At 42.6% G+C, this 15793-nt stretch overlaps 1 protein-coding gene across 11 annotated transcripts in view; it reads right to left on the reverse strand.

Moving 5' to 3' along the window:
• LOC135095610 (uncharacterized) overlaps nt 1–15793 on the reverse strand; it is a 46814-nt gene that overhangs the window by 11759 nt on the left and 19262 nt on the right. For 8 of the 11 annotated variants that reach the window (XR_010264451.1, XR_010264450.1, XR_010264449.1 and 5 more), the window contains exons 2-4: nt 7187–9576; nt 3838–4004; nt 3583–3733 (exon numbers count right to left, since the gene is read on the reverse strand). Coding sequence is in view for 4 of the 11 variants with exons in the window: in XM_063996547.1 (XP_063852617.1) it covers nt 3583–3733; nt 3838–4004; nt 7187–9537 (2669 nt within the window). In the remaining 7 variants the exon portion in view is untranslated. The remainder of the gene's footprint in view (nt 1–3582; nt 3734–3837; nt 4005–7186; nt 9577–15793) is intronic. The other 3 variants (XR_010264453.1, XR_010264452.1, XM_063996548.1) reach the window with 1 other exon arrangement.

Consider the following 15793-nt stretch of genomic DNA (forward strand, 5'->3'; position numbering starts at 1 on the left):
GATGAATGTTGAGGAAGAAAACACAATTATTGTATATAATAACATATTATATTAGTAATAATGCTATCTTACAAATAAACTGAGGCAATTCATATTAAAGGAAATTAGTAAACAAATTTCTACCTTAGACCAACACAGGATAATTTCCCACACTCAATTACCATACGTTTCTCTTTACTTAGGTTGTTATATCGCCTCCCTTATCGCTTAAAGGTTATGCACATCAATATATGCCATTCCCGTCACTTCACAAAACACTAAAATCCTTTCACTCCTTCACAGGCCGCTGGAATATTTCCCCCAGCAGGAATTCCCCTAGACGCCGTCCCCAAACAACTATTCCCCTATTTCACCTCCTCAAACCTCACGAGACATCGCCACCATCACCATAGTTCACCTATAACACCATAACACCAATCTCTGAAGACACCAATAACACTATAACACCATCACAACCCTAACCGTCCATGTATGGAGTATGCTTCACATGTCTGGGGGTTCCACTCATACCGCTCTTCTAGACAGGGTGGAATCAAAACCTTTCGTCTCATCAACTCCTCTCCTCTAACTGACTGTCTTCAGCCTCTCTCTCACCGCCGCAATGTTGCATATCTAGCTGTCTTCTACCGCTATTTTCATGCTAACTGCTCTTCTGATCTTGCTAACTGCATGCCTCCCCTCCTCCCGCGGCCTCGCTACACAAGACTTTCTTCTTTCTCTCACCCCTATTCTCTCCACCTCTCTAACGCAAGAGTTAACCAGTATTCTCAATCATTCATCCCTTTCTCTGGTAAACTCTGGAACTCCCTGCCTGCTTCTGTATTTCCACCTTCCTATGACTTGAATTCCTTCAAGAGGGAGGTTTCAAGACACTTATCCACCAATTTTTGACTACTGCTTTGACCCTTTTGTGGGACTGGCATTTCAGTGGGCATTTTTTTTTCATTGGATTTTTGTTGCCCTTGGCCAGTGTCACTCCTACATAAAAAAAAAAAAAAACACACACACACAAAATGGCTGCCTCTCAGCCCCAACGCTACCCCTCAGCGTTACGTTACGTCACCGACACAACTCATCAACCAGATTTCAGGAGACCCGTCTTTGTGTGCCGAGCGCAGAGGTGATAGTGTCTGGCATGGAGGCGTACATTCCTCCCTCTTTTTCTCGACCTAAACTTTATAAACCTTGGTTTAATACAGCCTGTTCTCCTGTTATACATGATAGAGAGGTGGCCCACAAAAGGTACTCAAGCCTTCCATCACCAGAATCTCATGCACTTTATATTTCTGCCCGGAACCATGCCAAATCTGTTCTCCAACTAGCCAAAAACTCCTTCATTAATAGAAAATGTCAAAATCTTTCAAGCTCTTACTCCCCCTCGTGACTTCTGGCATCTAGCCAAAAATATCTCCAACAACTTTGCTTCTTCTTCTTTCCCTTCTTTATTTCAACCAGATGGCACCACTGCTATCACATCTATCTCTAAAGCAGGACACTTCGCTCAAACCTTTGCTAAAAACTCTACCTTGGACGATTCAGGGTTTGTTCCTCCCTCTCCTCCATCCTCTGACTACTTCATGCTACCTATTAAAATTCTTCGCAATGATGTTTTCCATGCCCTCGCTGAGGGCATGGACCTTGGACGATTCAGGGTTTGTTCCTCCCTCTCCTCCACCCTCTGACTACTTCATGCTACCTATTAAAATTCTTCGTAATGATGTTTTCCATGCCCTCGCTGACCTAAACCCTCGGAAGGCTTATGGACCTGATGGGGTCCTTCCTATTGTTCTACGAAACTGTGGGTCCGTGCTTGCACCTTGCCTACTCAAACTCTTAACTCCTTCCTCCTTCCTTCCTTCTTGCTGGAAGTTTGCTTACATTCAACCTGTTCCTAAAAAGGGTGACCGTTCTAATCCCTCAAATTACCGTCTTATTCCTTTTATTTTCCTGCCTCTCAAAAGTTTTTAATCTATCCTCAACAGGAAGATTCTTAAACATCTATCACTTCACAACCTTCTATCTGATCGCCAGTATGGATTCCGTCAAGGCCGCTGGTGATTTGGCTTTCATTGCTGAGTTTTGGTCATCCTCTTTTAGAGATTTTGGTGAAACTTTTGCTGTTGCCTTGGACATATCAAAAACTTTTGGTAGAGTGTGACACAAAGCTTTGATTTCTAAACTACCCTCCTACGGCTTCTATCCTTCTCTCTGTAACTTCACCTCAAGTTTCCTTTCTGACCGTTCTATTACTGCTGTAGTAGACGGTCACTGTTCTTCTCCTAAATCTATTAACAGTGGTGTTCCTCAGGGTTCTGTCCTGTCACCCACTCTCTTCTTATTATTCATTAATGATCTTCTAAACCAAACTTCTTGTCCTATGCACTCCTACGCTGATGATACCACCCTGCACTTTTCCACGCCTTTTCATAGACGTCCAACCCTTCTGGAAGTAAACATTTCATGCAGGTCAGCCACAGAACGTCTGACTTCTGATCTTTCTAAAATTTCTGATTGGGGCAGAGCAAACTTGGTATTGTTCAATGCCTCAAAAACTTAGTTCCTCAATCTATCAACTTGACACAACTTTCCAGACAACTATCACCTCTTCTTAAATGACTCTCAATTCTCCCCCTCTTCTCCACTGAACATCCTCGCTCTGTCCTTTATTATAATCTAAACTGGAAACTTCACATCTCATCTCTAGCTAAAACAGCTTCTATGAAGTTAGGTGTTCTGAGACTTCTCCACCAGTTTTTTCACACCCCCAGCTGCTAACTCTGTACAAGGGCCTTATCCGTCCATGTATGGAGTATACTTCACATATCTGGGGGGGTTCCACTCATACTGCTCTGCCAGACAGGGTGGAATCAAAAGCTTTTCGTCTCATAAACTCCTCTCCTCTAACTGACTGTCTTCAGCCTTTCTCTCATCAACGCAATGTTGCATCTCTAGCTGTCTTCTACCGCTATTTTCATGCTAAATGCTCTTCTGATCTTACTAACTGCATGCCTCCCCTCCCCAGCAGCCTCGCTGCACAAGAATTTCTTCTTTCTCTCACCCTTATTCTGTCCACCTATAATGCAAGAGTTAACCAGCATTCTCAGTCATTCATCCCTTCCTGTGCTAAATTCTGGAACTCCATACCTGCTTCTGTATTTCCACCTTCTATGACTTGAATTCCTTGAAGAGGGAGGTTTCAAGACACTTATCCTCCATTTTTTGACTACCGCTTTGGACCCTTTTATGGGATTAGCATCTCAGTGGGCTTTTTTTTTATTGAATTTTTGTTGCTCTCTTTTTATATTATTATTATTATTATTATTATTATTATTATTATTATTATTATTATTATTATTATTATTATTATTATTTTATTATTATTATTATTATTATTATTATTATTATTATTATTATTATTATTATTTTCTTTTCTTTCTTTCTTTCATTCTTTCTTTCTTTCTCTCTTTCCTTCTTTATTTATTTTTTGAGAAGAGAGAGAGAGAGAGAGAGAGAGAGAGAGAGAGAGAGAGAGAGAGAGAGAGAGAGAGAGAGAGAAAGTGTGTACAGATTACACAAACTCACCCTGTCATAGGCTGGATAGCCGCTGCTACTTGACAAGCATCCTTTATCAGGGTTTTGTCCACGCCAGACAAGACCAACTCCACATATATGAAAGGAGGGAGTGGTGAAGGAACTGTCACTGGTGATACCATCGCCACAGGGACGTGTATCCCTGCAAGGACAATACCACCTCAAACCACACACACACACCCACAGCATTTGATGGATATCAGTGCAAGGAATTCAACAATCTTCAAGGGTCACTGCACTACATACTAAGACTCCACAGGCTAAGGAGAGATGACGCGGCTCGGGTGAGGGCTGCTGGGAGGCTGGCAGCCTGCTCATCACTAGATACGGCCAGGTACAGCTCCTCAAGGCATTCAGGGAGCAGCGCCACGCTATCAGCACTCAGGTGCCCCATGAAAACCTCAAGGCGACTTCTGTAATGGCGAGGCTGTGAATTGGTGCACACACACACACACACACACACACACACACACACACACACACACACACACGCACACACACACACACACACGCATAAGAACATAAGAACATAATAAATAAGGGAAGCTGCAAGAAGCGACCAGGCTTACACGTGGCAGTCCCTGTATGAAACACACCTATCTGTTATCCCCATCCATAAACTTGTCTAATCTTCTCTTAAAGCTCTCTAGTGTCCTAGCACTAACTACATGATTACTGAGTCCGTTCCACTCATCTACCACTCTATTTGAGAACCAATTTTTTCCTATCTCCTTCCTAAACCTAAATTTTTCAAGCTTGAACCCGTTATTTCTTGTTCTACCCTGGTTGCTGATCCTAAGAATTTTGCTTACATCTCCCTTGTTATAACCCTTATACCACTTAAAGACTTCTATCAGGTCCCCTCTTAACCTACGTCTCTCTAGAGAATGTAAATTTAACAGCTTCAACCTCGCCTCGTAAGGAATACTCCTCATCCCCTGTATCCTTTTAGTCATTCTCCTCTGTACTGATTCTAATAGACCTATATCTTTCCTGTAATGTGGGGACCAGAACTACACAGCGTAGTCTAGATGAGGTCTGACCAGCGCTAAGTATAACTTTAATATTACTTCCGGCCTTCTACTTTTAACACTCCTAAAAATGAATCCTAGTACCCTATTTGCCTTGTTTCTGGCTTCTATGCATTGTTTCCCTAGACGGAGTTCAGAGCTAACTATAACTCCTAAATCTTTCTCGTACCCTGTACCTACCAGAGTTTGGTTGTTTAATGTGTACCTATTGTGTGGGTTTCCTCTACCTACGCTAAGCACTTTGCATTTATTGATATTAAATTGCATTTGCCATCTATCCGTCCATTCATTCATTCTAAGTCTGCGTGTAAGGCGATGGCATCCGATTCTGACCTAATTAATGTACCTATCTTTGTGTCATCCGCAAATTTACTAACATCACTACTAATTCCACTATCCAAGTCATTGATGTATATTAGAAATAACAATGGCCCTAATGCTGATCCCTGTGGCACCACACTAATTAAATGACCCCACTCGGATTTCGAGCCGTTTATTACCACTCTCTGTCGCCTGTTACCAAGCCATGACCCTATCCAGCCTAACACCTTCCCATCTATCCCGTTTGCCCTAACCTTTCTCAGGAGCCTTTGATGGGGTACCTTGTCAAATGCTTTACTAAAGTCCAGATATAAGATATCATAACTATGACCATTATCTACTGCCTCGTACACCTTACTGTAAAAACTTAACAAGTTTGTCAGGCAAGACTTCCTCTTCTTGAAGCCATGCTGTGACTGATTTATCAAGTTATGTTTGTCTAAATGTTCCCTAATGTTCCTCGCTATTATTGACTCTAACATTTTACCTACAACTGAAGTTAAGCTGACAGGTCTATAATTAGACGCTAAAGTTTTATCTCCTTTCTTAAAGATGGGTACTACATTAGCCTGCCTCCACATTACTGGTACCTCACCCGACTCCAGTGATTTCCTAAAGACAGAGACTAACGGCTCACTAATAATCTCTTTACATTTCTTAAAAAATCTGGGATATATTTCATCAGGTCCTGGTGACTTGAACTTTTTTAGCCTATCTATCTCCTGTTCCACTATCTCCCTAGTTATGGAAATATCTGTCAGCTTCTCATTCTCATCTGCTCTCAACACCTGTTCACTCATCTGGCATATCCTGCATGTTTTCCTAGGTGAAGACAGCTAAAAAATAATCATTCAGAAGTTTACTAATCTCCTCCCCAGAACTAACCAGCTCCCCATCTGCTGCCTTTAATGGACCTACAGTATCCTTATTCTTCGTCCTGTATACCTGATAAAATCCCTTGGGGTCCGTCTTCGCCTGGCTGGCTACCTTTAATTCATAATTGTCCTTAGCTTTTCTCGTTAACTTCCTGACTGTTCTAACTAATTCATTATATTGTGTCCTTAAAACTTCTTCACCTGCCCTTAATCTCTTATATATACTTCTCTTACGCCCTATATAATGCTTTAACCTAGCAGTCATCCATTTAGGGTCATTTTTTGTGATCTTATTGTTCTATACGAGATATTTGCTAACTGACCTGTATGAACTTTATCTACGAAATATTTATACAATTCATCTACATTTACTTCACCTAATCCCCTCATCTCGTCTCCTACCATCCTCTCCACTCCCTCATCTACTCGCCTCGACCTCACCTCTCTCATTTCAGCATGACCTGACATTCCAACATACTCACACCTATCTCCCCCTTCCTCTTTCCTCCTCCCTTCCGGAGCCTCACCTCACCTCTCTCATCCTGCCTTATCTCTCTGAACTCCGTCCCTGACCTGACCTCACCCTCACACACACACACACACACACACACACACACACACACACACACACACACACACACACGGTCTCTCTCTCTCTCTCTCTCTCTCTCTCTCTCTCTCTCTCTCTCTCTCTCTCTCTCTCTCTCTCTTTTCTACTACCGGATGCTATTATTGTTGTTGTTGTTGTTGTTGTTGTTGTTGTTGTTGTTGTTGTTGTTGTTGTTGTTGTAGGTGCTGTTCTTGTTGTCGTTACTAATTTTTCATTAATAATAATAATACTACTAATACTACTAATAATAATAATTATAATGATAATAATATAATAATAATAATAATAATAATAATAATAATAATAATAATAATTATTATTATTATTATTATTAAAATCATTATCATCATTACTAGTTATAGTAGTGTTTGTGGTAGCAGTATTTGCAGTAGTAGTAGTAGTAACATCATCGATATAAGAACAGTCAGTCTACATTATTTACTATGTACTTCTATGTACTATAAGAACAACAACAACAACAACAACAACAACAACAACAACAACAACAACAACAACAACTACTACTACTACTACTACTACTACTACTACTACTACTACTACTACTACTACTACTACTAGTAATAGTGATAATAATAATAATCGTAATAACAACAACAATAATAATAATAATAATAATAATAATAATAATAATAATAATAATAATAATAATAATAATAATAATAATAATAATATACACACACCCATACAACACACACTCACACACACTCACACACACACATCTGGAGATCTGTGTTTACCTGTCTATGGCGCGCAGCACGGTGTCTGAGGCAGGTATTTCGCCGGGATGCTCGTAATTGTGCCACAGACGCAATTCACTGCAATGATGATTAATCAAAGCACGAACATTTTTCATATTCACTTCTTCGCTGAACAACCATAATTCCACTGTCGTTGCGGGAGTACGGGGAAGCAGTGCCGCAGCGCTGGCCAACGTATTGTCTGTTATCCTTACTGTCCCACAAGGAGGATATTCTGTGACATGGTGAGCGATACTTTGCAGGAAGCTTTCATTATAATCTGTGTCTTCCACTAGTGACAGCCATTCATTCCACGTCATGCCAGTTTCTGACAGCATGTCTATCACCTCCTGTATGGTATCGGGATATGTTGGTACCTCTTGTATGCTTAAGAGGCCCGCCACGTGCCAGAAGAGATTACGCAGACCCCGAGGATCTAGAGACTGTGTCTGTGGCTGAGTCGCACCCTGCAGCAGGCTCGTGATAGCTCCTGGTTCTGTGAGGAATCCATCATGATGGTGCTGCATGATATGTCGAGCAGCAAAGTATTCCATCATACCTTTATGTGGTGCATAATAATTCCTTCTGACTACTTTGTTGGTGATGGACGACCGCATAGTGAAAAAGGCTCCCAAGATTTGATGGCTTGGCAGATCCTCTCTCTCGCAACAATATTCCAGCCGCTTTTTTTCCTCGTCTGAGAGGCTTAATCTGTCCTGTAGGAGGCCTTTTACGGCCATTTGGTAAATCTCTTTCAGCACACTTTCTATCCTCGTCCTGAGGGTCTGTGGCCTATTCTTCCCCCATTTGGGGTGCACGGATATTCTGTGGTGAAGCTTTTCTATGCACCACTCGTGGATGTGGGTGTACAAATTAGACTGGGTAATATTTTTCTTAATGCAGCGAGGATTGTCTTCAAATAATGTAACCAGAAATATTAGGTTGAGGGGAAGCTCAAACAGGTTTATGTTGATAATTTTTGTTAGGAACTCCTTCAGCTTATCCTGGATTGTGGTGTTACAGTACTGGAGAGCAAGCTTCATCCTCTGATGGACAGGAATCCCCTCGATAGATATATGCGATTGTTTATAGTCCTGTCGCGTGTGGGCCAAGAAATGGTCCAATTGGTCTGGTCGTGAGGTGGCGAGAATGGAGAAATTTTCGTTATATTTAGTTTTACTCAGAATATTAGTGACGAGCTTTTCGGAGGTGCTGTTCAGCTCATCGAGACCATCTATGAGGAACAGCACTTTACAGGACTTTAAACAGTTCACGAGAGACTTGTTAAACACTGACAGAGTAGAAAGACTAGATGGGAGGACCAGGCCCAGGAATGTCTCCAGATCTTCGGCATCTGTGTCCCTGCACAGTATTCTGAGTACAATGTCGTACTCCTCTAGGTGTTTAATGCGGCGGTTACACTCTTCGTTGAGCCACTCCGACAAGATGAAAGTGAGCAGGGTGGTCTTCCCACTCCCGGCGACACCGCTCATTACAGCAAGGCGTGGCCTTTGGTCCTGGACAGAGTCTTTTGTTAGATATCTTAAAATATTTAACGAGTCAATTTCTTGGGATGTGAGTTCCTGTTTTAGGACAAGTTTTGAAAATACGGTCTGGACGTGGACCCGTTCTTTTTGGGATCCACTGAGGAAGGACAGTGGGTCAAAATATTCAAACCGTTTGAAATTATCTCTCAAGTGACTCACTGACTCTTGCTTAAACAAATGGAGCTGTTTATGAAAATTCATCTGTAATATGACTTTTTCATCAAAGGCCTTGCATATGTCTTTTATCTGCCTTGTTGTGTTGTCAATGATGTTTGTGGTCTCAGCATCAGAGACTCCGTACTTGTCCTTGATAGCCTGAAGGGTTCTGATGAAGAGGCTCTTGAGCTCCTCAACTTTGTCCAGGAATTGCTGTTCATCTGTAAACCGAGGCCTTTCATGGGAGTACTTGTTACGCTCTTCTTTTATTTTAGTGATCAGGCCCTCCATCACTGCATCATCCTGCCAGCGTGCATCACTGGTTCCTGCAACATTTTCACAGGCCAGTTTTATGCACTTGTATAGCAGTGTTATATCAAAGCTTTGGCACGAGGAATCATTGTCCATCCGAGCTTTTTCATGGGAGTAAAACGCGTTATTCTTATTGCTGAGCGTGAGGTAGTTGGCCGTTGAGGTGTTTGGGAGGTTGGTCAGGTACTCCAAGAGGGTGACGGAAGCGGTCTTGTTTGTGCCACATTTTAGAGCGTGAAAGAGCACGGCTGCTCCTGGATCCATCAGGATGCACACCAGTTTGAGATGCGAATAATTCACTGCCGCGGTGGTGGTGGGGGTGACGGCAGTGGCCATGGGAGTGCTTCCTCACCAGGGTTGCTCACATTCACTGCTCTGCAATGAAGTGATTAGAATTTTGAGTTGTAATGTGAAAGAAAGGACTGTACGGATATATATATATATATATATATATATATATATATATATATATATATATATATATATATATATATATATATATATATATATATATATATATATATATATATATAGTTTTGTAGGGCGTAATTAGAATGAATGAGAATGAATGAAGAAAGGGAAACAGAGAGAAGTGAATGACAATAAAACGAAAAATGAGAGAGAGAGAGAGAGAGAGAGAGAGAGAGAGAGAGAGAGAGAGAGAGAGAGAGAGAGAGAGAGAGAGAGAGAGAGAGAGCAACAACAGAGGAGGGGGATGTCAGCTACACGATAACTCGCTGCCTTGCTCTTGCAGCTATAATAAAAGTTTTATATTTTCCACCCAGTCTCCTTCCCTATTTGATTTCAGTACTTTCCCTTTGTTCCCTCATGTTGAGCCTCACGTAATTTATAGTAGAAGAGTTGCTCTTGACGATGAGTCACTAGAATTTTCAGAAGAAAAGTGACTAATTGCGACAGCTCGCAGTGTGCGTGAGGCGGCGGCCGTGTTTTTTTTTTCTTTTTTTTTTTTTTTATGTAGGAAGGACACTGGCCAAGGGCAACAAAAATCCAATTAAAAAAAGCCCACTGAGACGCCAGTCCCATAAAAGGGTCCAAGGCGGTAGTCAAAAATTGAAGGATAAGTGTCTTGAAACCTCCCTCTTAAAGAAATTCAAGTCATAGGAAGGTGGAAATACAGAAGCAGGCAGGGAGTTCCAGAGTTATGTGTGTATGTCACAACCCTATCCCATCTCTTGTACCCTCCCATTGCAGTAGAGTGGAAAAGTGTTCCACCTCGGTTTCCAATGCTTTTGACTTACTTAGTCACAATCGGAAGCTTGGACGTTCGAAGGCAGTTAGACAGGCCAGTTGCTCTAAGGGGATAACTGAGTAATTGCAGCAGTACACCCCTCCTTATATATGTAGCTTTAGGAGTTTCCCTCCAGCTGCCTTTGAGTTTGCCTTTGTTTGTAACGCACTTAATTTATTTCGGCTATGACTCTTTGTCTTTTTTGGGAGTCGAGTACTTTGTGTGGCGGTGAGCGGTCCTAGACTCTCTTGCTGGTTTATGGGCACTTCGTCGGTTTAAATGTTGTTTCGTTAAATGTTACTGCGATCTGGGGTGTTCTCAACGCCCTTTTTGATGCAGAGGATCAGTATACGCTGCCTTGCAGTAGAGTATCTTTCTCCCACAGGCTGTGTCAGTCCTGTAAGGTGGCAGAGCTCGTCTTATGGGAAGTTGAATAGGATATTGCCCCACAGGAGGAGATAGTGTTCTGCAGAAGTGGGAGTGTTTTGTTGCTGGTGAGGGCGGTATTCTGTAGAACACTATGATCCTTATATGTGTCTTTCGTTTGTTGAAACTGGGTCTCCCTAGAACATGGCTGGCAATTCTTTACCAGCTGTTGGAGTTAATAGCTGGTGGAATATTTCCTTGTCTGTTGGTGAGAGAAACAGACTAGCGACCTCATGTGTGAGTACCCTGTTGGTATGACCGTCGGGTAATGGATGGAAGAATCGAAAGGGGAACTTATAACCCATCTTAAGCCCTGCACCCATTCACATAGGGGATGACTTTAGAGAGGCTATGCCCATTTGAGGCAGCTGTGGGAAGGGCAGGAATTTCTTATTGTAACAGAAATTGGCGACCTCGTCAGGATATTTGGAAGCTTTGTAGCAGCGTCGGGGGATATAGTTACTTGTTATTTTCGTTGTTCTTTGTGTACCCACACTCAGATTGCACCACAGAGGAAAAGGTTGGTAGCATGACACAATTTGGTGTGAGGACACAGTCACACAGAAAGTGTCCCAGGATGTGTAATTCCCACTCGCAGCCTTGGTGGTCTGAGGAGATGAGATTTAAATTAGAGATGAGAATGGTGTTTGAAGCAGTGTAGGCTGAGAAATTGGTTGCTGAGAAGTAAAGTGAATTAAGAAAGCTTAAACTGAAGCCGAAGGAAGGAGAATGAAGGCTGAGGAGGATAGGGAAACCAGGAGGCTTAAGACCGAGGAGAAAGCAAGGACGCTTGAAGCTGAGAAGAAGGAAATGAGATTACTTGAGATGGAGAAGGATGCGAAAATGCATGAAAGAGAGGAGGTAGTAGATTAGGATATTTGAGTTGAGAAGACTCGAATAGATGTTAATACACCTCATGTCATGAGGTGAAGTGAAGGAGTGAAGGAGGATACAGTAGAAAGCCAGATGGTGAGGAGTTTGATGAGAAGGTGACAGAGTGGTTTCGTAGATTTGAGGACTCAGAATTTGATTGGCCTCAAGAGCGATGGGTTGGCCTTTTTGCTAGTATGTTATTATTATTTTTTTTTTAAGTAGGAGGGGCCAGCCCAATAATAAAAAAACCCACTGAGATGCCAGTCCCAGTACAGCGTCCAAAGCGGTAGTAAAAAATTGAATTATAAGTGTCTTGAAACCTCCCTCTTAAAGGGATTTATGTCATAGGAAGGTGGATATACAGAAGCAGGCAGGGAGCTCCAGAATTTACCAGAGAAAGGGATGAATGACTGAGAACATTGGATAACTCTTGCATTAGAGAGGTGGACAGAATAGGGGTGAGAGAAAGAAGAAAGTCTTGTGCAGCGAGGCCATAGGAGGAGGGGAGGCACGCAGTTAGCAAGATCAGAAAAGCAGTCAGCATGAAAATAGCGGTAGAAGATAGCTAGAGATGCAACACTGTAGCGATGAGAGAGAGGCTGAAGACAGTTTTTTTTTTTTTTTAAATTTAGGAAGGACACTGGCCAAGGGCAACAAAAATCCAATAAAAAAAATATGCCCATTGAAATGCCAGTCCCATAAAAGGGTCAAAGCAGTGGTCAAAAATTGATAAATAAGTGTCTTGAAACCTCCCTCTTGAAGGAATTCAAGTCATAGGAAGGTGGAAATACAGAAGCAGGCAGGGAGTTGCAGAGTTTACCAGAGAAAGGGATGAATGATTGAGAATACTGGTTAACTCTTGCGTTAGAGAGGTGGACAGAATAGGGGTGAGAGAAAGAAGAAAGTCTTGTGCAGCGAGGCCGCGGGAGGAGGGGAGGCATGCAGTTAGCAAAATCAGAAGAGCAGTTAGCATGAAAATAGCGGTAGAAGACATTGCGGCGGTGAGAGAGAGGCTGAAGACAGCCAGTTAGAGGAGAGGAGTTGATGAGACGAAAAGCTTTTGATTCCACCCTGTCTAGAAGAGCAGTATGAGTGGAACCCCCCCAAACATGTGAAGCATACTCCATACATGGACGGATAAGGCCCTTGTACAGAGTTAGCAGCTGGGGGAGTGAGAAAAACTGGCGGAGACGTCTCAGAAGTTTCCAGTTCAGATTTTAAGTAAAGGACAGACCGAGGATGTTCAGTGTAGAAGAGGGGGACAGTTGAGTGTCATTGAAGAAGAGGGGATAGTTGTCTGGAAGGTTGTGTCGAGTTGATAGATGGAGGAATTGAGTTTTTGAGGCATTGAACAATACCAAGTTTGCTCTGCCCCAATCAGAAATTTTAGAAAGATCAGCAGAAGTCAAGCGTTCTGTGGCTTCCCTGCGTGAAATGTTTACCTCCTGAGGTTGCACGTCTATGAAAAGACGTGGAAAAGTGCAGGGTGGTATCATCAGCGTAGGAGTGGATAGGACAAGAAGTTTGGTTTAGAAGATCATTAATGAATAATAAGAAGAGAGTGGGTGACAGGACAGAACCCTGAGAAACACCACTGTTAATAGATTTAGGAGAAAAACAGTGACCGTCTACCACAGCAACAATAGAACGGTCAGAAAGGAAACTTAAGATGAAGTTACAGGGAGAAGGATAGAAACTGTAGGAGGGTAGTTTGGAAATCAAAGCTTTGTGCCAGACTCTATCAAAAGCTTTTGATATGCCCAAGGCAACAGCAAAAGTTTCATCAAAATCACTAAAAGAGGATGACCAAGACTCAGTAAGGAAAGCCAGAAGATCACCAGTAGAGCGGCCTTGACGGAACCCATACTGGCGATCAGATAGAAGGTTGTGAAGTGATAGATGTTTAAGAATCTTCCTGTTGAGGATGGATTCAAAAACTTTAGATAGGCAGGAAATTAAAGCAATAGGACGGTAGTTTGAGGGATTAGAACGGTCACCATTTTTTAGGAACAGGTTGAATGCAGGCAAACTTCCAGCAAGAAGGAAAGGTAGATGTTGACAGACAGAGCTGAAAGAGTTTGACTAGGCAAGGTGCAAGCACGGAGGCAAAGTTTCGGAGAACAATAGGAGGGACCCCATCAGGTCCATAAGCCTTCCGAGGGTTTAGGCCAGCGAGGGCATAGAAAACATCATTGCAAAGAATTTTAATAGGTGGCATGAAGTAGTCAGAGGGTGGAGGAGAGGGAGGAACAAGCTCAGAATCGTCCAAGGTAGAGTTTTTAGCAAAGATTTGAGCGAAGAGTTCAGCTTTAGAAATAGATGTGATAGCAGTGGTGCCATCTGGTTGAAGTAGAGGAGGGAAAGAAGAAGCAAAGTTATTGGAGGCTAGATGCCAGAAGTCACGAGCGGAGTTAGATCTTGAATGGTTTTGACATTTTCTGTTAATGAAGGAGTTTTTGGCTAGTTGGAAAACAGACTTGGCATAGTTCCGGGCAGAAATATAAAGTGCATGAGATTCTGGTAATGGAAGGCTTAAGTATCTTTTGTGGGCCACCTCTCTATCATGTATAGCACGAGAACATGCTGTGTTAAACCAAGGTTTAGAAGGTTTAGGACGAGAAAAGAGTGAGGAATGTACGCCTCCATGCCAGACACTATCACCTGTTATGCGCTCATCACACAAAAACGGGTCTCTGACAAGGAAGCAGTAGTCATTCCAAGGAAAATCAACAAAATACCTCCTCAGGTCCCCCCAACTAGCAGAGGTAAAACGCCAGAGGCACCTTCGCTTAGGGGGATCCTGAGGAGGGATTGGAGCGATAGGACAAGATAAAGATATGAGATTATGATCGGAGGAGCCCAACAGAGAAGAAAGGATGACAGCATAAGCAGAAGGATTAGAGGTCAGGAAAAGGTCAAGAATGTTGGGCGTATCTCCAAGACGGTCAGGAATATGAGTAGGGTGTTGCACCAATTGCTCTAGGTCATGGAGGATAGCAAAGTTGTAGGCTAATTCACCAGGATGGTCAGTGAAGGGAGAGGAAAGCCAAAGCTGGTGGTGAACATTGAAGTCTCCAAGAATGGAGATCTCTGCAAAAGGGAAGAGGGTCAGAATGTGCTCCACTTTGGAAGTTAAGTAGTCAAAGAATTTCTTATAGTCAGAGGAGTTAGGTGAGAGGTATACAGCACAGATAAATTTAGTATGAGAGTGACTCTGTAGTCGTAGCCAGATGGTGGAAAACTCGGAAGATTTAAGAGCGTGGGCACGAGAGCAGGTTAAGTCATTGCGCACATAAACGCAGCATCCAGCTTTGGATCGAAAATGAGGATAGCGAAAGTAGGAGGAAACAGAAAAGGGGCTACTGTCAGTTGCCTCAGACATCTGAGTTTCAGTGAGGAAAAGAAGATGAGGTTCAGAAGAGGAAAGGTGGTGTTCTACAGAGTGAAAATTAGATCTTAGACCGCGAATGATGCAGAAGTTAATGAAGAAAAAGTTGAGGGGTGTGTCAAGACACTTAGGGGTCGACAGAAAGGCAGTCCGACCTGTGGATATTTATGGTCCCCTCCCCAGATGGGGACTGCGAGGCTGGTGTAGGAGTCGCCATGATGATTTAAAAATTTTTTTGAGTGAAGGATGTGTGTGTTATTAGGTGCTTGTAGTTTTGTGTGGAGGAAGAGAGTTGTCTTTAGAGGGCAGGCTGTGACTGCCCCCTTGTGTTGTGAGACACAAAGGGAAACGTTCAGTGAGGTCACAGCTGGGTTTAATGATAAGTTCACAGCACCCCCTGAACAGTACTTTAGACCTCACTGGGAGTAATTATCGTTTCGGCAGGTGTCTACTGATGAGACGAAAAGCTTTTGGTTCCATCCTGTCTAGAAGAGTGGTATTAGTGTTATTAGGTGCTTGTAGTTTTGTGTGGAGGAAGAGAGTTGTCTTTAGAGGGCAGGCTGTGACTGCCCCATTGTGTTGTGAGACACAAAGGGAAACTTTCAGTGAGGTCACAGCTGGGTTTAAGAATATATTCACAGCACCCCCCTGATCCA

Source organism: Scylla paramamosain, chromosome 49, assembly GCF_035594125.1.
Source record: "Scylla paramamosain isolate STU-SP2022 chromosome 49, ASM3559412v1, whole genome shotgun sequence".
NCBI lineage: Eukaryota > Metazoa > Arthropoda > Malacostraca > Decapoda > Portunidae > Scylla > Scylla paramamosain.